This window comes from Tursiops truncatus, chromosome 4, assembly GCF_011762595.2.
Source record: "Tursiops truncatus isolate mTurTru1 chromosome 4, mTurTru1.mat.Y, whole genome shotgun sequence".
Classification (NCBI taxonomy): domain Eukaryota; kingdom Metazoa; phylum Chordata; class Mammalia; order Artiodactyla; family Delphinidae; genus Tursiops; species Tursiops truncatus.
The window spans coordinates 76,547,742-76,572,237 of NC_047037.1; the positions used below are offsets into that span (position 1 = coordinate 76,547,742).

At 41.5% G+C, this 24,496-nt stretch overlaps 1 protein-coding gene across 5 annotated transcripts in view; it reads right to left on the minus strand.

The window, feature by feature from the left end:
• Positions 1–2,086: 2,086 nt before the first annotated feature.
• CD86 (CD86 molecule) overlaps positions 2,087–24,496 on the minus strand; it is a 62,838-nt gene continuing 40,428 nt past the window's right edge. For 3 of the 5 annotated variants that reach the window (XM_019923335.3, XM_019923336.3, XM_033855769.2), the window contains exons 3-7: positions 20,352–20,687; positions 18,449–18,757; positions 15,347–15,499; positions 7,702–7,747; positions 2,087–5,262 (exon numbers count right to left, since the gene is read on the minus strand). In XM_019923335.3, coding sequence (XP_019778894.1) covers positions 5,166–5,262; positions 7,702–7,747; positions 15,347–15,499; positions 18,449–18,757; positions 20,352–20,687 — 941 coding nt within the window. In that variant the 3' untranslated portion in view covers positions 2,087–5,165. The remainder of the gene's footprint in view (positions 5,263–7,701; positions 7,748–15,346; positions 15,500–18,448; positions 18,758–20,351; positions 20,688–24,496) is intronic. The other 2 variants (XM_019923337.3, XM_073804175.1) reach the window with 2 other exon arrangements.

Consider the following 24,496-nt stretch of genomic DNA (forward strand, 5'->3'; position numbering starts at 1 on the left):
AAGAACAAGGTTCTTCAAGGTCCTTGAAGAATAAAGAAGTATTCAGAGAACAAAAAAGAGCTCTTGGACATGAAAACATGATAGCAGAAATTAAAAAATACAACAGACAGATTGGAAAATTAAGTTGTGAAAACCTTTAAGAAATAGAACAAAGACAAAAATACAGAGAAGAGGAGAGAAAGATAAGAAAATAGGAGGATCATTCTAGGAGGTACAACACTGGAAGCCAATAATCTAGAATGAGAGATGAGAGAAACAGAGGGAAAAATAATCAATAAAACAATTCAAGAACATTTTCCTGGAGTGAAGGACATGAGTTTCCAGATAGAAAAGGCCACCTCAGTGCTAATAACAGTGGGTGAATAGGTATTTCATTACAAAATTTAAGAACACTGGAGGTAAGAGAAGATCCTAAAAACTTCCACATAAAGATAAGGAATCAGAATACCTACCGATTTTTCAAGGGCAACACTGGAAGCTAGAGACAATGGAAATGATTTCTAGTCCAAAATTCTCTATTGAGCCAAATGATTAAGTGAGAGTAGGATAAATACATTTTCAGATACACAAAATCTCATTAAATTTAATCTCTACATACCTTTCTCAGAAAATTACTGGTGGATATGTATGTACAACCAAAGTGATTGAGTAAATAAAGACAAATACATGAAATGCAGGAAACAGGAGATCCAGTGCAGAATTTGTTCACCAGACCTAGGATCTAGCTTGTTCAGATTGGAACAGGTTCGGAAATTTGTGTCTAAAGACACTGCAGGACTCTGTATCTATATGTATTTTTTCTCCTGGTGTGAACAGGTAGCCATGGTGAAAGCCAATGGAACCTCACTTTTATAAGATCCATAATAATTCTGGCATATGGGTGAGACTGAAAACTGACACATGAAAGAAGTACGTTTTTAATTTGAAGGGTCATACTAAAGACTGGTATCTCTCTTAATTATCTTTGCAAGATCCTTAGTTTAGGCTCTTTTGGTTGCTTAGGTATAGAGTAAAAGCAAATCTGCCTGAATAAGGGGAAAACATACACACAAACACACACCCACATATAAATGTATGTGTATGTATGTATATGTATACACATACTATATATGTGTGTATATATGTATACACACGTTAAACACACATGCACACTTACCTAGAGGCATAGTGTATCTATAGAAAGATGCATAAGAAGCTGGAGATCAGTGCTGCCTCTTCATGGCTAGGGAAAAGGAATGTGAGGAAGACCTTCATTTCACTATTTATCTCCTTATTCCTTTTGATGTTTTGGACAAAATGCAGGGTAAGAGAGACAGTAGACTGGGATTATTTGGTTGGTGATTGTCATGTTCTTGGAACGAGGAAATACGGGCTTGAATGAGAAAAAAGTGGGTGGATGCTAAAGCTGGAGGAATCTTTGCCTGGCCTGGTGATGACCAGATGTGGCAGGAGGGTGGGGGTGGGCAGTGGGCGCCAAAGGAAAGGTCAGAGGGCAGTGGTCAGAGATGACTCCTTGCTTCCTAGCCTGGGTTCACAAATGTGAGGACACTGAGTAGATGAAACTGGCTTCAGAATGGCAGAGGGAGGAGGGTGGATTGCAAAAGTATAATAAGGGGAAGGAGTTAAGAGTCGGCAACCGTAGCTCACGTTTTCTCTGACCAAAAACATTCATTGGTCATATCATGTGCCTTATCATCCACAGCTTCTGGACTTATGAGATGATGCAATGGCTTCTGGAAAACTCAGTGATGGGACTTCTGGAGGCACCACCTTGGAAGGCTGAGGTAGTGTAGTGTAAGATGGAGTGTAGGCACTCAACCTGTAACCAACCAAGATGCGGCCTCTTCCATGGCCAGAAAGCACAAGGCTGGGAAATAAAGAGGTGGAAGGGATGATGATTCACAAAATTTTCCCCAGCTCTGTCACTTACTAAGTTAATGACCTTGGGTAAATCACTTTGACTTCTCTGTGCCTATGTTTCCTCATCAGCAAAATGGGCATAATGGCCCAGTACCTTCATCACAGGGTTGTTGTAAGGATTAGATGGGATAGTGAGTGTAAAGGTTTATAAGAATGCCTGGTACAAAATAAACACCAGTAATATTAGCTAGTACTGTTTCACTTTTCACCTTTCTTGGGGTTCTTCCTCTCAGACTTGGAACACAAAAGGCCTAGAGAATTTAATGTACAAAGAATGGATGTTTTCACCAGAGGACATGTTAGTGTTTTATTCAATCTTTATTTTTTAATTTATTCATTTTTTTAATTTAAATTTTATTTTTGGGCTGCATTGGGTCTTCATTGCTGCATGCAGGCTTTCTCTAGTAGCAGCGAGCAGGGGCTACTCTTTGTTGTGGTGCGCGGGCTTCTCATTGCGGTGGCTTCTCTTATTGCAGAGCACAGGCTTTAGGCACACGGGCTTCAGTAGTTGCAGCACGTGGGCCCTAGAGTCCATGGGCTTCAGTAGTTGCAGCACATGGGCTCAGTAGTTGTGGTGCACGGGCTCTAGGGCACGCGGGCTTCAGTAGTTGTGGTGCACAGGCTCAGTAGTTATGGCACGTGGGCTTAGTTGCTCCACAGCATGTGGGATCTTCCTGGACCAGGGATCAAACCCATGTCCCCTGCATTGGCAGGCGGATTCTTAACCACTGTGCCACCAGGGAAGTCCTTTTTAAACAAATAGTTTTGAAGTACTACCTTAGGTGCCTGGGATCCACTGGTGAAGAAATTAGACACATTCCTGCCCTCACAGAGCCTGGACAGTTTTCTTTTTTCTGTAATTTCCATAATTTCCATAATGACTCTTCTCACATGCCATGTATTTATTTATTTTTAATTGAGATATAGTTGACATATAACATTGTATTACTTTCAGGTGTACAACATAATGATTTGATATAGTGTATAGTATGAAATGATCACCACAATAAGTTAACATCCATCACTACACATAATTACGAATTTTTCTTCTTGTGATGAGAACTTTTAAGATGTACACTCTTAGCAACTTTCAAATATACAATTACATGCATTTATTTTATAATCAAAGTATTTTCAATGAATAAATTTTTATACTAAGCTTTTGTTTAACGTACATGCAAGCACACATTACATGGAATAAAACATTACAAACTGAAAAGCAAGAATCCCTTCCTTAACTTCAGATTTCCTAGTTATCCAGAGAAACAACATCCCTTACCTGACATATGTCTCAGTAACTAGATAAACATAGAATCATATGAGACACAGAGGAAAGGGAAGAGGAGAGGGTTTAGGGTGAGTCAGAGGCTTTTAGCTAGGTGACTGGAGAATGGGGCTACCTTAGAGCTGTTAAGAGGAAGGACATACATTAGGAGGATAGAGGGAGTAATATCAGACTATAAGTACTGTTAAAATAGAAGAAGAAAATTCAGACTTTTACATTATTTTAATAGAAATTTATTGAGAACTGCTCTGTATAAGAATAGATACACGTATATGTATAACTGAATCACTTTGCTATACACCTGACACTATCCCAACATTGTTAATCAACTATACTCCAATATAAAATAAAAAGTAAATTAAAAAACATGTTACAAAACAGCAAGATGCTTAGAGCCTAATGAAGGCAAGGGCAGGGCAGAGCACACAAATGGTACTATTACAAGTACCAGCATGGCTAGCATAGCCATCTATAACCCTTTAGGGTCCTTTATGTAGAATAAGAAGAACTATTATTTCTGGGACTTTCCCAAAGTTCTCTTTAGGTTTGGACTGAGGCTTCTCCATCCCTTAGTGATGCTGCCTTAGAGCCAGAGTCTCCTAACTCATTTCTACAGGGCTAATATATTCCTCTCTTGCGCCCAGGTTTCCTGTCATTGAGAATGACGCATAGACAGTCCTCAGACACAAGTTTGCTAGCCCTGCTCCGGGCCAACCATCACCTCCTTAGGACATCTGCAGGCTAAGTCAGCCTCTGGGCAATTTGTATTCTGGTCCTTTTAATTCTGCCCCAGCTCCTTCTCTCTCAGCCATTCATTGAAAGAGCCCTAAGCCTCCTTCCATTCACCCCATTATTAAGATGATAGCTCTCCCCCGCCAGCTCTGCTTCCAGCCAGATGAAACATCACAACAACCTGGCTATCATCAAAACCCCTCCCCAACCTCCAAGGAAACTGCAGTCGGCCTTAAGTCCATTTGGACAGACTGTCCATCTGTTGCTCTTCCTATGGCTTGTCGAAGGACTGGACAGACTGAACATTCATGTGTATTTCTGTTGGTCAAGATCTTTCATTTTCTTTCCTGTTTTGAGTATTGCGATCTCTCTCTCTTCGCTCTTGAACAGTTGCCCCAGGCCATCGTCTCAGTCATTTTCTCTGAGAAGAGCAGCAGGGTTTATGGTGCACAGCACTCTCCTGCTGTATCCAGCACTCTTTGCTAAGGCTCGGCAGTAGCTTCTTGGGCAGGTGGATCCTCCTCAACATTAGCAACAGCCCAGATGGTAATGGCTGCAGGACTGGTTCCTTCTCTGTCTCTAATTTCCCAGGTTTTGAGTTGGTCTGCTCATTGTTGTCAGCACACTGGGCCACCACTTTCCTTACCCTCACAGAGGGACAGGAACTCCTTAGCAGAGGGTGGACTTTTCTCAGTAATTACATTATTATAGTACATATTTCTTTATACTTCAAAATATTAATATTAACACTATAAGGCCATAAAATACATAACTCCCACCCGGACTGAAAAGGTAGTTGTTCAGTCACAGGTATACAAGATGGAATGAGGCACTACCTGAGATTCAGAGTAGATAAAAGCCACAATTCCAGGAATTGGGAGTTTTACATAAAACACAATGTATAACATTAAGAAAAGAGACTGAATCTGAAACAGGAGGTGTTAGTCTTACACAGGCTTCCTGAGCCAGGAACCAGTTAGGTGGGCTTGACCCACAAGTGTGCTCTGAAATGAAAAGAAACAGTTAAAATCTGCTCCTGGCATAGAGAGCAGAGCTGGCATTGTAGGGAGGCTATTTCACTTAGAGGGAATCGTGAAGCCCCCTCTATTATTAATAGTAATATTTTCTTGCCTTCTGGGAAGGCTTAGAGAGACAAGAAAAAGGTCAGTCAAAACTTGAAAAGAAAAGCATATAAAAACCGGATAGTCATATGGCATTTACTCTTTAATTAAAAATGCGGAGCACTTTTGTCGCCTGAGGCTGTCTCTGAAATGTTAATATCACACTGGGCTTCATCAGATCTTTCAGGTTCTTGGAGTTCTACTCTGGAAAAACAGAGAAAAGAATTCAGTGAGATTTCACAGTAGAGCCACTTTCTCTTTCTAGATTTCAGTGATAGGGCAGAATATAAGGGGACATTGCAATAGCAATGAGGAGAAATAAACTACTGAAGAGAGGTGGAGATGTACTGTCCATACTTCCTAAATTACTATCTTTGATTTTTGTCTGGGCCTGCCCCTGCCCTATGCTGATTCTCTGCTGCCTTCCCTCCGCAGCTCTTCCGGACCACTTCTGAACTAAGTCTGACAGGGCAGGCAAGATCTCAGCACCTGGGCTCACCATCCTGGATTCCGAGACTCACAGCGACTGGTGTATCCAGATAAGTGCTAGGCACACTGGGAGCTGTGCACCCTGGGATCATGACTTGTGTCTCTGTGACCAGGTTTTTTTTTATTAATTAATTTATTTTTGGCTGCATTGGGTCTTCGTTGCTGCGTGCAGGCTTTCTCTAGTTGCGGTGTGCAGGGGCTACTCTTCGTTGAGATGCGTGGGCTTCTCATTGCGGTGGCTTCTCGTTGCACAGCGCAGGCTCTAGGCGTGCAGGTTTCAGTAGTTGTGGCACACGGGCTTAGTTGCTCTGCGGCATGTGGGATCTTCCCGGACCAGGGCTCAAACCCGTGTTCCCTGCATTGGCAGGCGGATTCTTAACCACTGCGCCACCAGGGAAGACCTGTGACCAGGTTTTTGACTTAGGGTTGCTTTGACCCCATGACTGTGTGACCAGAGCCTTGATATTCTTGAGAGTCCAGTTTCTCAGGGTGGGTGGAGGTACAGACAATCTGATTGCATCATGCTGTGAAAGGATGGATCACCAGGAATCTTTGTGTATTCCTTCGTGCATACATTCATTCTTTCAACAAATATTTATTTTTATAGCCAAGATATGGAAACAACCTGAGTGTTCACTGATGCATGAATGGATAAAGAAATTGTGATACACACACACATACACACACATACAGTAGACCATAAAAAAGAATGAAATCTTGCCATTTGTGACAACATGGATGGACCTCGAGGGTATTATGCTAAGTGAAATAAGTCAGACAGAGAAAGAAAAATACTATATTATTTCACTTATATGTGGAATCTAAAAATAAATGAATAATAATAACTTTAAAAAATAAGTTTATAGATACAGAGAACAGATTGATGGTTGCCAGAGGTGGGGGGGGGGTAAGGAGGTGGGAGAAATGGGTAAATTTTTTTTTAGTTTAAATAAATTGAATTTTTTAAAACAATCTGAAAACTTGAACTCTTAAAGAAAAAAAGCACCTCACCAAATTTTGCCTTCCACAGCCCTCGTATGTGAACAAAGGAAAATATAAAGAAAAGGGTATACACACTTCTCCCTATGCCATATTTAGGGTTACTTAAGTGCTGTTCTTATTTGAATTTGATTAGGTAAAGGATCTAGAAAGAAAGCCAAATAAATGAAAAATAAGTACAAATCAAACAAACAAATTATTGCTCAGCTGAAAGCAAACGTAAGAGAAACTAAAGCCCAGCATAATGTTTACTTTTCCACAAAACTCCTTTTCAACATGTTATATACTTATCAAACCATTAGAGTGTAAATTCTATAAGTGCTATCATCTTTCAACCAGTATTCACCATGAAAATTACAACTACTGAAAACTGTTAGTATTATTAAAAGGCTACTTTCTATAGATCCAAACATATCTGCTGCTGCAGTTTTACAGTTTAAAAAATTTATTGAGCACCTACTATATGCCAGGCACTGTGCTAGGTTCTGGCAGCACAATGATGAGCTTCGATGATATGTTCCCTGCCCTCTATAAAGTTTGATTTAGTTAAGTTTATAGAGTTTAATAATATAATTACACCAGTATATAAGTATAACCTGGTGTTATGAAGAAAAAACACAGAAATCCACATGATACTATAACAGGCTGACACAATCTAGTTTGGGAAGGGTTTTTAAGAAAGTGCAACTTGAGTCAGGATCTGAAGAATGAGGTGAAGAAGTGGCAAAGAACATTCCAAGCACAGGGCACAGCAGAAGCAAAGACACTGAGGCTAGAGGGTACATATTATCACTCCTCACTTATTTATTTATTCATTCCACACATATAGGACACCCAGGCACTGTGCCAGGTACTGCAGTTACCATGTTGAATAAGATGCAGCCCATGCTCACCACATCAGACCCTTTTGGTATTAATTTTTTACTTGACCACAACTGAACTTGCCATGACCCTTGGGCATTGTGCATAGGGCACACTGCCATCCATTTATAGCTAGGGCATTTCCCTCCAAGTCCTAACTAGTCTCACTTTCCTTTTCCTCTCCATTAGTTCATGTATGCTGAGATCCCAGCATGCCTCAGACCAAGCCTAGTTAAATTATAGACTCTCTGGGGATTGTACCTCTTTCAACAATGTTGTAGGGTCAGGACTCACCTTTTCTCAGTCTGTTCACTCTCTGTCCCCTCCAGTTTGATGGTTTCTGAAAGAGACAAAAACAACTTCAGAAAATGTATTGCCCATAAATACTAAAAGAGGGAAAGTTTGAAGAGGCTCCTAAGTCCTAGGACTCAGAGAGAAATCATTGTTGCCATATATGTGGAATAGATGGTTCCTTGATGAAATTTCATGGGGACTGAGAAGGAGCTTCCTTCATCCAAAAAGTAAATGCCTTCTTTTGTTCATTGTACCTTAAGTTCTAATGTTGGGAATAGGTTTTACTTACAGCTCTATTCTTTACTAAACTAAAAATACTACTGGGAGGTATAATACATTTAGTTTTAGCAATCATTTAGTGATGGGGAAAAAAGTTTCCAATCCTTTTCTGAAAGTAAGGTTTAGAAGGAGGAGGAAAAGGAAATCTTGCAGATGTTGGTGACTAAATGGGTTAGCCAGCTGGCGCTACCAAATAATACACAAGGTTGCATGGAGAGGTTCAAGTGGGAAATTTCTAGTGGGCTAGACCTCCCAAAGCCTGAGTTCCTACTGGCATGGACTTACTACTGATGCAACTTTGGGTGAAAATTCCTCTATGCTGACTGTTATGACCGTGCTGTTGTCCCGCTCTGCGCCTTATAGCAGGGGTTGTTAACCCAGGGTCCATGGAGGAATTTAGGGACTGCAGCAATCCTTTCAACAACACCCCTGATGGTTTTGAACACTTCCTGTCTTTGGCAGTTCTCTTTGTGTGTGCATGTGTGTGTGTGTTTAAAAATAATCAGTTTTATTGAGGTAAAATACACAGTAAAATCCAATCATTTTCCATACAGATTTTGATGAGTTTAACAAATGTATGCAGTCATGTAACTACCACCACAACCAAGATATAGAACATTTATATAAGCCCAACGAGTTCCCTCCAGCCCCTTTTCAATCAATTCCTTCCCCCCACCCCATCCCCTGTAACCACGGATCTGCTTAATGCCACAGTAGTTTTGCTTTTTCTAGGATTTCATGTAATGTATAGTCTTTTCGTGCCTAGTGTCTTTCATGTAGTGCAATGCTTTTGAAATTCATTCATGTTGTTTCATGTTACCAGTAGTCCATTCCTTTCTATAGCTCAGCAGTATTTCACTGTATGTATATAGCACCATTTGTTTATCCATTCACCAACTGCAAAAATTCAGGATGCCAGATTTTCAGTATTATGAAGAAAGCTGCTATGGACATTTGTGTGTGTGTGTGTCTGTGAAGACATATGTCTTTATTTCTCATGGGTAAATATCAAGGATTGCTGAGTTGTATAGTAGAGCATAAGAATTTCAGTTGCTTCACATCCTCTCCAACATCTGATATTTATCAGTCCTTTTAATTTTAGCCATGTTAGTGGGTATGGGGTGGTATCTCATTATGGTTTGAATTTGTATTTCCCCAACGACTAATGGTGTTATGACTGTGTAACTGTGCTTATGGGCCATTTGTGTATATTTTTATGTGAACTATCTATTCAAGTCTTTTACTTTCTGCCTTTTGTTACATGGATTGTCTTCTTATTACTGAGTAGTATTATATAAGTATGTATTCTGGTTATAAGTCCTTTATTATATTTATATTTTGCAAGCATTTTGTCCCAGTCTGTGTCTTGACTTTTCATTTTCTTAAAGTCAAAGGGCAAACATTTTTAATTTTGATGAAGTTCAGTGTATCAATCTTATCTTTTTATAATACAGTTTATGCTTACCATGTCCTATCTGAGATTTGCCTAACCTAAGCTCACAAAACTTTTCTTCTATGTTTTCTTTCAAAAGTTTTTAATTTTAGCTCTTATTTTAGGTTTATGATCCACTTCAAGTTATTTTTTGGGGTGTCTAGGTTCATACTTTCCCATGTGGATATCTAACTGACCCAATACCATTTGTTGAAGACTATCCTTTCTGCATGGAATTAACTTGGCACTTTTGTCAAAATCAGTTGACAAAATCATATTTTTTGACTCTCCATTTTGTTCCATTGGTCGATATGTCTGTCCTTTCACCAGTGTCACACCTTGACTACTATAGCTATATAATAAATCTTGAAATTAGGTAGTATAAGTCCTCCATCTTTGTTGCCATGTTTCAGAATTGTTTTGGCAATTGTAGATCCTTTGCATTTCCACATAACTTTTAGAATAAACTTTTTAATGTCCACTAAGGAGCCTGCCAGGATTTTGATTGATAGTGCATTGAAACCAAAGATCAGTTTGGGAGAACTGGTATCTTAATAGCTAGTCTTCTAAACCATGGACACAGCATAACTCTCCATTTATTTAGGTCTACTTTAACTTCTGTCAGTAGTCATGTTTTTTAGTTTTCAGTATACATACAGGTCTTGCACTTGTTTTTAAAAATTAATTCCAAAGCCTTTAATATTACTTGATGCTACTGTAAATGGTATTAAAAAATTCAGTGTACAATTGTTTGTTGTTAGTATGTAGAGAAACAATAGATTTTGTGTATTGACCTTGTATCCTGATACTTTGCTACACTAAATCAGTTGTAATAGCTTTTAATGGATTCCTTAGGCTTTTCTACAAACATGATCATGTCATCTGCAAAATAAGGCAGTTTTACTTCTTTCTTTCCAATATGTATGCCTTTTATTTCTTTTTCTAGAGTTGTGGCACTGGCTAGGACCTCCAGTACAAGGTTGAATAGAAGCAGTGAGAGTGACATCCTTGCCTTATTCCTGATCTTAGGTGAAAGCAATCAGTCTTTTATCATTAACTATGATGCTAACTAAAGGATTTTAGTAGCTGTTCTTTGCCAAGTTGAGGAAGTTCTTTTGTATTCCTACTTTTATGAGCGTTTATCTTTCTTTTTAAAAATTATGAATGGGTATTAATTTTGCCAAATGCTTTTTCTGTATCCATTGACACGTATTCTGTATCCACATGATTTCTCTTTTCAGTCTGTCAATAGGTGAGTTTTATTGCTTGGTATTTGGATGTTAAACTTACCTTATATTCCTGGAATAAACCCCACTTAATCATGATGTATAATACTTTTAATACATTGCTAGATTTCAGTTGCTAATTTTGTTGAGCATTTTGGCATCTATGTTCACAAGGGATATGTGTAGTTTTCTTTTCTTGTAATGTCTTTTTCTAGTTTTGGTATTAGGGCTCCCCCTGCCTTCAGAGCAGCCTAGAAACCAACTCCAGGCAGTAAGTTGTGGAAAATCATAGGGCTCACCTTATCTTTTCCCTTCTCTCAGGGACTATAGTTTTCTGTAGCCTGTTGTCCAATATCTGAAAACAGTTGTTGCATATATTTTGTCTGATTCTAGTTGTTTACGGCAGGAGGGCAATTCCTGTAGCAGTTAAGCCTTAATGGGAGGAAGGAAAAGTCTGTGTCTTCTATATAATTTTAAAAGAGCTTTAACTGTTAGAAAAGTCTCTTATTTCCTTCTACCTTCTTATAACCTTCATCGAGATACCCTTTAGAGCCTCAGTTAAGTAATCTTTGCACCCTATGGCAGTTTTTAGATATTTAAAGGCAGCACTTGTGTCCTCCCCAAGGCTTTTTTTTTTCCCCCCTGGCTGAGCATTCTGAGTTATTTCAGATATTTCTTTCTTTTTTAAAATACATCTTTATTGGAGTAAAATCACTTTACAATGCTGTATTCGTTTCTGTTGTACAACAAAGTGAATCAGCCATATACATGTATTTATATCCCCATATCGCCTCCCTCTTGAGCCTCCCGCCCACCCTCCCTATCCCACCCCTCTTGGTCATTGTAAAGCACCGAGCTGATCTCCCTGTGCTATGCAGCAGCTTCCCACTAGCTGTCTATTTTACATTTGGTAGTGTATATATGTCAATGCTACTCTCACTTCGCCCCAGCTTCCCCCACCCCACCCGCCATGTCCTCAAGTCCATTCTCTATGTCTGCGTCCATATTCCTGCCCTGCCACTAGGTTCATCAGTACCATTTCTTTTTAGATTCCATATATATGTGTTAGCATACGGTATTTGTTTTTCTCTTTCTGACTTACTTCACTCTGTATGACAGACTCGAGGTCCATCCACCTCATTACAAATAGCTCAATTTCGTTTCTTTTTATGGCTGAGTAATATTCCGTTGTATATTTGACTGATCTTCCAGATACTTTGTAAATCTAATTACATTCTATTTTTGTCAAAGTTCCTCTTAAAAATAATGGTGCTTATAGTGAATACAGTATTTCAGGATGTCTGTACACCAACACAAATAATATTATCCTTTCATACTCATGACAAAATCACCACTGGTTTTTTTTTTTAAAAAAAGCTTCTTTTTTAAAATGAAAGCAGACAATAAAAAGACAGCTTCTAAACTTTTGGATTTGATTACAAATTTAGCATTTTGAAGAGTAGATACGATGGTATCACCTGGTTTCAGTTTTTCAGCCCTGTGAAACTTTCTGTTTAAATGGTGGTTAAAAATAATTTATTTTGGAAAAGGCATTTGCCCTTTAAGAAATCATTCCTGAAAGAGCTGAGACTCTTCCAAATTTGGAGGAGGGAGGCAAGTTGTAAAAATTGTAGGTTGCTAGGCACTATTACAATACAGATTTTAGTTAGACAAGAACCAAATGAGGAAGTAAAACTTCAGGAGGAGCTATTTTAGTCTTTCTCCCCAATGGGTAAGCTGAGAGGGTAACTTCTGATTGGGAAAAGACAGTAATTGAAGGTTACAATTTCTCATGCTTTAACTGCCTTATTTGACAAAACAAAAAAGGAGAAGAGAGATTAGAAACCAGCTAGAACAACCATGGCATTTCCCTTTTATTCATTTAACAGCCTAAACAGGGTAAATATGTACGGTTGAGGAATAGAAAAACTGTAACTACTGAACAATCACTGGAAAGGACTTTTGACACCAGGTTAGTTAGTTGGAGGGCTGTCTCCTCTGAGAAAAGGATTAATATTGGATTAAGAGGAAGCTGCACTGTTGGAAAAATTTCTACTCATCAGTAAGCTTGTGTCTCTGTGGATGGGTCATGACTGTTTCCATGTTTGTCTACTGGCAGAATTTAGTTCCTTGTGGACTGAGATCCCCATTTCCTTGCTGGCTTTCAGCTGGGGGCTATTTCCAGTTTCTAGAGGCCACCCACATTTCTTGGCTTACGGCCCCTTCCTCCATCTTCAAGGTCAGCAGTGGTGCGTTGAGCCTGTCTCAAGCTTTGGATCTCTCCTCCTTCCATTTCCTCTTTCTAATCCAGGTGGGAAAGATTCTGTGACTCATGTGATTAGATTGGGTCTACTTGGATAATCCAGGATAAACCCATCATTTTAAACTCAGTATTTAATCACGTATGAAAAGTCCTTTTTGCCATGTAGGATAACATGTTACAGATTCTGGGGTATATGAGGTGGATATCTTGTTGGTGGCATTATTCTGCCTATCGTACAGCCAATGCCAGGGGTATCCACAAACAAGTGCAGACATTGCTAAAGTTACAAAACCCAGTTTTACAAACATCTCATATCTACGTGGCATGGTTACTTGGTACATCTCCCTCCTCCAGTAATATCAAGGCTCTTCTCTTTGACCAAACTTACTGGCACATGTGACTATCTGACCAAACAACTTTTTTTTTTTTTTTTGCGGTACGTGGGCCTCTCACTGTTGTGGCCTCTCCCGTTGCGGAGCACAGGCGCCGGAGGCGCAGGCTTAGCAGCCATGGCTCACGCAAGATCCCAGCCGCTCCGCAGCATGTGGGATCTTCCCGGACCGGGGCACGAACCCGTGTCCCCTGCATCGGCAGGTGGACTCTCAACCACTGCGCCACCAGGGAAGCCCCAGACCAAACAACTTTTATCTACCAATATTCTTTATCACATTCTTGAGGGGGTCGTATATGTACTATGCTCTCTTGTGGTCTTCTGCCTTTTAATACTCGTAGCTCAATTTGACCATCTCAAATGCAACAGACACCCTTACAACTCTCTCATGTGTACAGACACATCCTCTTTAACTCCCTTTATCTAGTCTCCTGAATTTTTCTGATTGCTTTTTTAGGGGAAGAAACATTTTACTTGGCTTTTCTCCATCCCTTTTCTTTGTTTCGTTTGTAAGCTAATCATTCCAATGCAAAACCAAATTTAGGAGACAGCTTACTTCCAAGCAGAAGGTTGCTTCTGCACATTTAGCTAATTCTAAATGGCAATGAGATTGACAGAAAGAGAAGTTCAAAACGCTCACTTTGAAAAGTCAAAGCCTGGACAAGCATGATATATCTGTACATCTGACCCTGCACTGTGAATTTTACACTTTTGTATCATAGAAATCTCTCGGTATACCCTGTACTTTGGCAGTTTGAACGGCTCTGCTATAAGCTTTGTGTTAATGTATTGAAACTGGATTAGCACTCCTAAATTTCTTGTTTTTGGAATACAGCTGGATGAAATGAATGACTGCTAATGTCATCCGTCTATTTTCTAGATGGATCTTAAAATCAGTACCCTGAAATCTTAAGATGCTGACCAGAAGCCTTACTCATCTTGTGCTTTTTACCATAAGCGAGTAAGAAGGTTTTACCTTAATTATTAGCACCAACCAAACTTTTACTGGAGGCAGTTACTGAGATAAAGTCCAAGCTTATCTTACAACTTCATCCAAACCAGCCCAAACCACAAACAGGCATGGGATTCTTATAAAGTCAGGGACCACTTTGCCCCCCATTAAACACAGGGCATTTTTACAACAGAAGTCAGCGGGGAGGCAGCTCAATGCAGTGCTGTTTAAAATAGCAAAACTATGGGAACAACCCAACTGTCCCACAATATGGACTTGGTTAAATAAATCAAGGTGTATCCACATAACGGAGTATCTTGCAGCCATTTTAAATGATGCTGTAGGATAATACTTAGTGACACTGAAAATATTCTTCCAACATTTAGTATAAAAAAGTTAGAAAACAGTACCTGTTATATTATTCAAATTGTGAAAAACAGTCCTCATAATACTGTCCCACTTATGGAAAAATAACGGGTTAATACATAGAAAAATCTGGAAGTTATACACTAAAAAGTCAGCATAATCATTTTTTCTTACTAGTAGAACTGTAGGTGATTTTTATTTTCAGTATATTTGGTAATGGATATGTACTACTTGGTAATCCATATGAGTTAATATTATTTTTTAAAGTCAGTGGGGAATAGTTCATCTAACTTACTTCTCGGTAAACCGAGACTCTTAGAGATGAGAAGGCAAATCTTATCGTCACCTAATCCTCCCCTTCTCCCACCAAACATTCCTGCTTGAACATCATCAGGTTCATAATCGTGAACATTTAGAAGTGTTTTCACCATTTTACTTCATTGAATTCTCACAGTAACCTCATGAAATAAAGTAGGTAAGGCAAGGAATCATCAGCTTTGTTTGGAAACCAGAAGTACATTTGTAAACCTTAGGTTAGAAGTGTTGCCTTTCCTGGAAATCCAGGCAACCTTATCAGCTGCTGAGTCCATATGGGCTTGAAACCCTGAGGGAACCTTTTCCTCCAAACACCTGCTGACTTTTTGCCAGCCTGGGCTCAGCCAACGAGCTCCAGAAGGCAGCTGATTGGGAAGTTAGCTGCAAAGTGGCAATCTGCAGAGGACACGCACTGACTCACCACATTCTTTAGAGGGGCCAGCCTGCGGCTTCTTCCTTTTCTTTAGTGTTAGAAAGAACACCATCCCACACACAACGACCAATGTTACAAGTAGAGCTGCAATCCAGAGGATGTGGTCTGGGACAGGGGGGCTTGGCACAGGTGGCTTTGCATCTAAAAATGAACCCAAGTTTTCAATCAGCCAGGAAGGTTGATTATAAAAGCTTTATAATTGCTGCTCTTCTCTTTATTTGCATGCCAGAATCTCCTCAGGGCTCTCCTGCCAGAGCAGCCTGAAATCCACTTGATTTGGGCCATAGAAAATCCCAGTCTCAGGGCCTCGGCAGCTGACTGAGAACCAAGCCAGCGACTCTGACCAAGTGCCTGGACTGAGCTGCCTTGCCTTCCCTTCCCACAGACTGAGACGACAATGACTATGATCTAGAAGAGGGTCACCTTGGCCCTTGGTTCTGGAATCTGGGTAATGTACCTGTACTGAGGCTCTGAAGGTACAGTCATCTGGGCAGCATCCGGCTTCCTCAGCCCCCTATGTGGTCAGGCCCCAAGTTTTTTTGTTTTTTGTTTTGTTTTGTTTTGTTTTGTTTTTTGCGGTACAGGGGCCTCTCACTGTTGTGGCCTCTCCCTGTTGTGGCCTCTCCCGTTGCGGAGCACAGCCTCCGGACGCGCAGGCTCAGCGGCCATGGCTCACGGGCCCAGCCGCTCCGTGGCATGTGGGATCTTCCTGGACCGGGGCACGAACCCGTGTCCCCTGCATCGGCAGGCGGACTCTCAGCCACTGCGCCACCAGGGAAGCCCTGGGCCCCAAGTTTTGACGTTTCTCTTATAGTAATTCCTCCATCCACTATCATCTCTAAATCAGGCTCCAGACACCTGTCACCCGGACAAACATAGCAGCCTCTTTACAGGCACCCATCTCCAGCTTTGTTTGTTCTTTCCCCTGATGTCTGGGTGGACTTCCTCAAGCATGGCGTTCAGCCTCTCTCTCCTACTGGAAAACTTTTGATATGTCTTCATGCCCTGAGGATCAGGGTCAGAATCAGCTCCTGGGAAGTCAGGACTTACTTCCTTGCACAAGGACTCCTAAACTTACGGGAAGTTAAGAAACAGGCTTTGGGTGGAAAAATTAGGACTGAGTGGCCCATGTTATAGACATTTATGGGAAGAGGTCTGGTAGTTAATCTCAAATTACAGGAGAATAGGACCAGCTGACCTTCCATTAGCTTAGGGGCATTTTGTGGACCGATGCCCTGTTTCTGGGACCTTAAGAAAAGGAATTGTTGGTACTGCAGGCCACATTCAACACTTTTTGAGTCTATCCCAGTTTAATCTCACTTGAACCTGTTTGGCATCCCAGTGAAGGAGGGTAATACTTGTTAACATGGAGGCTGCTACCTTTTGATACCCCAAAAGATTCCTTGACACAGGGCCTAACCTATATCTTATCTAGCCCCATTTTCCTGAGGCAGCTAGAGCTGAAACATTTCTGAACATGGCGGCAGCTAGGAAGGTTTTGGCAGCGGCTGAGAAACGGCAGAAAGGTGAGCCACGGTGAGGCTCTAGTGGTGGCGAGGCTCTGCTCCTGTGGGAGTCATGGCAGAAAGCCCCAGGGTGTGTCATGTGTGGTGATGTTGGCAGTGCCAAGAAGGTGCTAAATTTCAGGACAGCATGGGAGAGGCTTCTATCAGGTCAAGAGAGGCTACAGTGGAAGCAACCAGGACAGACAGGGTGACCTCGCCAGCTACTGAACTGTCAAGAGTCAGAGGTGTCTGATCAGAAGGAAATCAGCACCTGCACAGGGGACTGGCCCACTGGTACAGCTAAGCTGACTGGTGGGGACTGGCCCCAGGGGCTGTCCGTAAGAATGCATCAAGAGGCCAAGTTATGTTTGAACAATGAAACACCAGGAGAGGGGAGGCATTAAAGCCAGAGGATGGAGCAAGGAGCTGGATGGATGCCTTAGGAGGGGGCAAACCAAGGGGCCAGAGTTGGAGGAGGGGCCAAGGCAAACAGAAGGCAGATGGGTGGGGGGAGGGGTCAGGATCAGAGCAAGCAGTGTTGAAGGCAGTGTGGGTACAGAGTGCCTTTATTGCAGGAGAGACTCTTGCAATTACTGCTCCTCAAAAGTGGGGTCTCAAGTATGGATGTATTCTAGGGCAAAGCCAGGAATTTAAAATGGCAGGCTCCTATTAGTGTACACGGCTTAGTTTCAACCCTTTCCCAGTGGGATTGGCCCCCATACTACACTGTCAACGTGCCACAAGCATTTCTGCTTCTGCATATTTCCTTGACACATGTGTGCTGATGGCCACCACTGCCTGTGCCCATGGCAGGTACTGCTAATAGATTGTGGCCCTCTCACCTCCCAAGCCTGAATGCTGTTTCAGAATTTTTCAGAAGCTACCACAAGTTTGAGTGCCTGTCATCTCTTTATCACACTTATTAAGCCCAGTTATTTCTGTTATGGTAATATAAGGTCCCATGTCCTTTAGGAAGCCTTCACTGACCCTCAAGGAACTTGCCTATCTCTGAATGCTTATAAATCTTATTATCAGGCACTCTTGTTTTTAAATTTAGTTGTATATTTCCATGGGATATAATTTAGATTCTAATTCAGTCCTTTTACAATCCAATTTACCATGTGTGTCCATTGTGGAGTTCTGATTCTATTAGAAGGGCAGAGAGCGTGTCTTATACCTTTTGGTTTTCTCCCCTGAAACCAACAATGTTTAGAATGGTTTTGTACTCATAACAAGTGCTATATGTATATATGAATGTGTGCGTGTGTGTGTTTTAATGAGTGGAAGAATTTTAGCCTGGAGAAATCCTGGCATCTTCTAACCTAAGCTTCAGAATCTTCTATCTAAAGGTAGCCCAAAAGACTGGGCCAGTGTCAAGGCTAAGAACGTGCTTCCTCAAGAGCAGCATAGGTTCATAGCCTCTTGGACCTTGTAGCACTCAGATGAAACAAGAGCCCTCTGTCTGGGTCTTTCCTAACAGTATGAAAATGGCCCAGTTGGAGGTTTCCTGGCAAGCAGGGGACACTGGATGATCTGCCTTACCCATCTGTGTATAATACCTGATAAAAGAAACTGTCAGGCTTACCTATATTGCAAGGTGGTGAGAAAAGCAGTGTCTTCGTTGGCTCAAGTTGCAAGACACAGAAGATGCTCACATTTGTTTCAGGAGGGATGGAAAAAGACATGCTGATAGAAATGTTGTACAGTTCTGTGATATTATTTTGAGATTTCTTCATGACAGTGTCATACTCAGTAGTAGAATTCTTAGTTTTTACCAATATATACATCCTCTGAGGTTCTGGGTAACCTTGTGTAGATGAGCAGGTCAAATTTATGATGTTAGAATTTTCTGTTTGATTAGGAATTAGATTTATTTCTGGTTGACTGAAGTTAGCTGAATGCAGAATAGAGATACAAAAAAAAACAGAAATCAGTTTAAATTTAGATGTATCTAGAAGGGAACAACAAATAACTAGGTATCCTGGGAACTCACTGGGGGCACACCTGGCAGGCCTCAGGGTGTCTAAATTGTGGGCCTCAGCCCACGGTGAGAGCCACATAATGATCCCACATTTATTTTTCAGGAATGGAGTTGGGGCCACCATGCTTACTTCCCGCTGACCCCAATCAAGGATGTGCTCTCTGAGCAACAGGAGGGGCTCTCTGAGCAACAGGAGGGCTAGCTCCTTCTGCCAGCCAAATCCCTTGCTCTTCTTCTGTAGTCAGTAGGTACTGTGCAGGTTCTACATACTAATTTATAATTTAGTATATTGTTTCTAAAACTTCAGTGATTCGCATGATATTGTTACAAGTTTTGCTATATCCAACTACTCCTTAAGCGCTCTGCTTGTACGTGATGTGGCCGGTGGAAGGTAGATTGCCATGGTGTTACCTACTTTAAACCTCATTAACAATAATTAATCTGGACCTAGTAATCCCACACCTGGGTATCTACTCTAGAGAAATGAAAACTTACGTTTACACAAAAAATTTGTGCATGATTTTTTACAGCAAATCTATTCATAATAGCCCCAAACTGAAAACAACCCAATGTCTTTCCATGGGTTGAGTGGATAAACAAAATGCTACTTAGTAATAAGAAGGAACAGATTTTTGATACGTGCAACAACTTGGATGACTCTCAAAGTCATTACGTTAAATAAAAGAAGCTGGTCGTAAAAGGTTACATACTGTGTGACTTCATTTATGTGATATTCACACAAAGATAAGACCATAAGTTGCAAAACAGGGGTTATGGGTATAGAGAGGGTATGACTATAAGGGCATAGCATGGGGAAATTTTTTTAGGGTGCTGAAAATGATTTGTATCCTGTTTATATTGCTGGTTATATAAACCTATACATAAGTTCATATTAATAGAACTGTACGCCAAAATAAAAATAATTTTACTGTATTTTAATTTTAAAAAGTCTGTAGTGACATTTAGGTTTTTCAAGGCCTGGAAAAACAAGGGAGCTGTTTTGTCAGCTTTCGGGTTGTGTGCCTTGGGTTATTTCCCTCCTGTCTACTGGGCTTATGGTTGGGCCGCAAACAAGTCATAAGCAACCTCCAGGAGGCCGAAGGGAAATCCCAAATCAGCCAGCTGTCACCCTTGGTAGGAGCTCCAGGCAAAGATTTAGTGGGTGAGAACTCTTGGACTAAAGGAGAAAATGAATGTAAAAGAGATTTGAGACCTATATGGTTCATATAAACTCAAGGGCCAAATCACCCATGGTTTTCACTTAGCCACATTACCTTGGTTTCCTTAGTTCTATCTGGTCCCCAAAGCAGATTCTTACAGATCATTCAGAAGTAAACTATAAAAAGTACGAAGGACTTTTAGTTCCCTCCTCCCAAGCCCCGCACTCCCTTCAAACGGGCTTCCCAGAATTGGCTGTCCTCTGCCTCTCTCGAGGCGGCCCTCTCCCCCACCTATTGCAGTCTCATCTGAGAAGTCCCCGGATCTGAACGCGCCATTGGCTACATACCCAGCACTGACAGGTCAGAGCTCATGTGGTAGGTGGGCATCAGTCCTTGGGGTCTTTTATGATGGATGAAACATTGATACGAGCCCTTGTCCTTGATCTGAACGTTGTGGAGTCGCAGTGTCCAACTGTCCTGGTCAAAGCTCGTGCGGCCTATATACTTGGGATGAACATTGTGAGGTTTCTCTTGGCCTCTGTACAGCTCATAGAGAACCAACTTATTCTGGTCCTGCCAAAATATCACCAGGTCATCCAGGCTTAGGTTTTGCGAGTTTGGAAAGTGGCATGGCAGGTCTCCAGTCTCATTGAAAAATGCCTGACTTTCCAAGGAAGCAGCACCTAAAAGAAGGAAAGGTGGACAGTGGGGAAAGAGGCACAAAAGGGAAGAAAGAAAGAAAGAAAAAAAAAAAACAGAGACTCCATTTCTCTTTATACAATACCCAGATGCTATCTTATCAGTAATGATCTTGAAGAAGTAGATATTAAACTCTGGAACTGTGCATACACATTGGCATGTGCAGAAAGGAAGGGGCTTTTGTCCTCACTCTACTGATAACTAACTGGGTGGCCTTGTGCAAACTGCAACGCCTATGAGGTTCAGTTTCCTTATCTGTTTAATGAAGGGGTTGACTAAATGTTCTAAGGTTCTTTCCAGTACTATGGTTCTGTGAATTTAAATCCGAGAACAGAGAAAATCAGCAAAGTTAGACAACTCATTCACCCATTGGTTACTTCCCTATAATCTGAATATTGATCCTCTTCACTCTAGCTGTTACAGGCTCCATTACTTCTTCACCATGACCAAAAGCTCCCTATCTCCCCTCCCTATCCCCTTATTCCTTGGCCTGCTGTGGTGAAAAGAGTTCCGATATCCCTCCTTTCATTATGCCTCGGTAGCTGGGGATCACGGTGACTAATATCTTTGAAATTCAAATAGTTCCCTTTATAGACTTTCCCTCATGACTGCTGCTCCCATGGCCAGCTCTCCCAAGGGTAAAAACAGTTTGGAAATGACACAAATGGTCAACCAAGGCCTCTATTCTGTGACCTCTCTAAGCTCTTTCGGAGATCAGAAAGAGAACTGGGCAGATTTGATGGTTGTTTTGGGATTGTGGTGGTCGAAGACCATTTAAGGTACATGAATGAAATGCTGGAAATGAATCATAAATGGGAAGGTGAGGATGTACTTTTGGAGTACTGGGGAATCCCCAGGTACCACAGACTTGCTCTGCCCAGGACGCATTGCTTTTGGAAATGTTTTCAACCCCTGGAGAATGTGCTGGGAGAGTTCAGAGAAATGCTTTCATCCCTGAGGGCATATTGGGGTTTGTGGAGGGATTTGGGTCTCCTCACTCCTTAAATGTGATTGCTTGTAGGGTTTCTGTAGGACCTATTCTGGATCACAGAATTACTTGAGACCCGGCCAAGAAATTAAGTAGTGGTGAGTGAGAAGTGCAGGGTTAGGGGAGAAATGCTGTTTCTTAGTTAATATGAAGTTAGACGCCACCTTGGGGAGGGAGTTAGGATGGGTTCTAAGTAAAGCTTCATCATTCCAGACTTCAGTAAAGGGATGTTGACATTAAGGAGGAAAGGAGAAGCAGGTTGGTGAGGGAGATGAGAGGAGTTATCTGAGGCGTTCTTTGAGGGATGGCAGGAGAAATTAAATTGATCTGATCAATAGGGTTCTCTTCTAAGAGGGAGTAGAAGAGAAATAACAGTGACATGCACTTGGTGAAATTGAACTGTGTGCAGAGTGGCCCAGTGAGAACCATAATCAAGGGGGTGGGTGCCTGGGGTGGTCTTGAACTCTATGGGAAGGGACTCCAGGCATCAGGGAGAGTCAGCACAAGTTTGAATCACTGCCTATTGCATTACGCTCACTAGAAGCCTGTGAAGCTCTTGAAAGCAGAAAGTACAGTCTGTACAAAATGCATTCCCATATTGGAGGGAGGCGGGAAAATCTACCTGGGTACCTGGAACAGCGAAAGGGGGACCTAAAGAAGTCTTACTGTGTTCAGTAACTACTTATCAGGCACTCCTGGGGTGCTGCTACTCCTCTGCTAAACTCTGAATGATAATGTAAGTGTGTCACCTACTGTAAAAGCTTCTAGCAACTATCTCTGGGGAAACTCATGCTGGTTTTATGACTAACTTGCCATATGATATAGAGCAGATGGCCTAGTGGGGAAACCAAACACATAGTTGAAAATTCTGCCAGTTAACAGTCACCATTATGTTATTATTCAGCAGTGCCTCTGGCCTGGAAATGACTTTGCCTTTGGCTTCTTCTGTCTTCCTGACTTAGGGTTGCTTCTCTACAGAGCCTCACAGAGCCTCTTCTCCTGCCCACCCACTCTCTCCACTCACAGAGGGGTCCAAGACCCAGGCTCCCTCTCCCAAAGATTATATGGAATTTTTCTTCCACCCATGTAACTGCTCCCCTCTCACCTGCCAACCGAAAGTGTGGTCTGTGCTCTAAAGGCATCGGCATCCCCAAGGCGATGCAGAATCCCTGGCCCCACTCCAGACCTTCTGAGTCAGAATCTGCATTTTTAACAGATCTCCAGTTTGAGAAGCTGCAATAGAGTATTTCTATCTCTGCCTCCAGAGTGGAATAGAGAGATGACGGAACAAGAAAAATTTGTTTCCATCCATCCTTCCCCAAACCCTCTCTCTTCACCCTGGGGTGGAAATCACGCTGAAGTCCATTCTGAGTGGAACTGAAAGTATTTCACAACTTACTCCATAGTTCCTCGCCAACCACTGGCTTCCATGACATCACTTAGAGCTACGTATGCTAATTGCCTCTCTGATGATATGGGAAAACTTAGCTCAAAGTCCGTTTTTTCTAAGTGGCTTCAGGCCTCCCCTGTTATGACCCTAAACCTTAGGCCACCCAGCTACGGGACTTGCTGGGCTCCCCTGGAGGGTAAGCATTGAGATTCTCTCTCTTTCCTAGCACTTGAGTCATAGAAATGGTCTGGGTCTAGTTAAAACTGGTTGCTATGATGATGTTAGGAGCTAGGCACTCAAGAATCCATCTAGACACCTCCCTAATCAGCTGAAGACATTTCTTTCAAAGGATACTTGAGGACGTCATCAGCAAGAAACTGTTTGGCTGTCAGACAAAAACTACAGTCTTCTAACTTTGTGAGGTCTCTGACCCCACCTGGGACTTCAGTCTTCCCCAGCTACTACCCCGCATGCATGTCTTATGTATTCTAGGGTCATATCTGCCTCATATTACTATGCTTATCTGTACTCATGAATTTCCCTTCTTTTACTAAACTTCCTCCAGAGCTTTACTAGGCCCTATGGAAGCCTCATTCCATTGTAATAAACTCCTCTATGTCTTCAACCTCTTCATCAAATGTTTCCCCCAGGGTTGTGCTTTCATTGAAATCTGGCCCAACCCAAAGAACGTCGCATGCCTCCAGCCGCTGCTTGTTTTATCACACATCAGAGGGACCTTGAGCAGCACTCTTCCCCTTTTGAGGTGTTCTCCTCCCTCACTGCTGTTAGCTACTAATCATTTGTCACTACTTCCTTGCTCACTGAAGATTTTTGGCATTAGATGCAAGGTCTTTCTTTCCAATCAGTTATTCCTATCAAATTGGGTGACTTTGGCATGGATGAGTTTACCAACACCCTTGCCTCAAAGTTCTTTGATCTTTCCCACTTCAAAGATCTTCATCCACAGGCTATTTCAGCAGCCCCTTTCCCATGACATAATCTTAAACCTTATCACCAAGAACACCTCTGCCCCTAGAATCTTAAACCTCAATATACCAATCTCTGTCCACAAGATATTTTCCACCAAGATTTGCTCTTGATTCTACCTACATCTGTTCTTCAACTTTATTAAGACCTCAGCTCTGTCCAGTCTAGACCCTATAATGCAGTGCTTTCCAAAAGCACTCTCTTAATAGGTAGCTAGTATGACTGAGAAACTGAATTTCCATCTTATTTAATTTTAACTAATTTAAATTTAAATAGCCACATGTGGCTGGTGGCGGTCATATTGTTTGCACAGTGATAGAATATTTTTTCAATCATTCTCTTGCAAGCAACTTCAATAAACTTGCCCCTTTGTGCAGATTTCATCCCAAGAGCAATCTACTTTTGATCTGCATATCTGTTCCTTATGA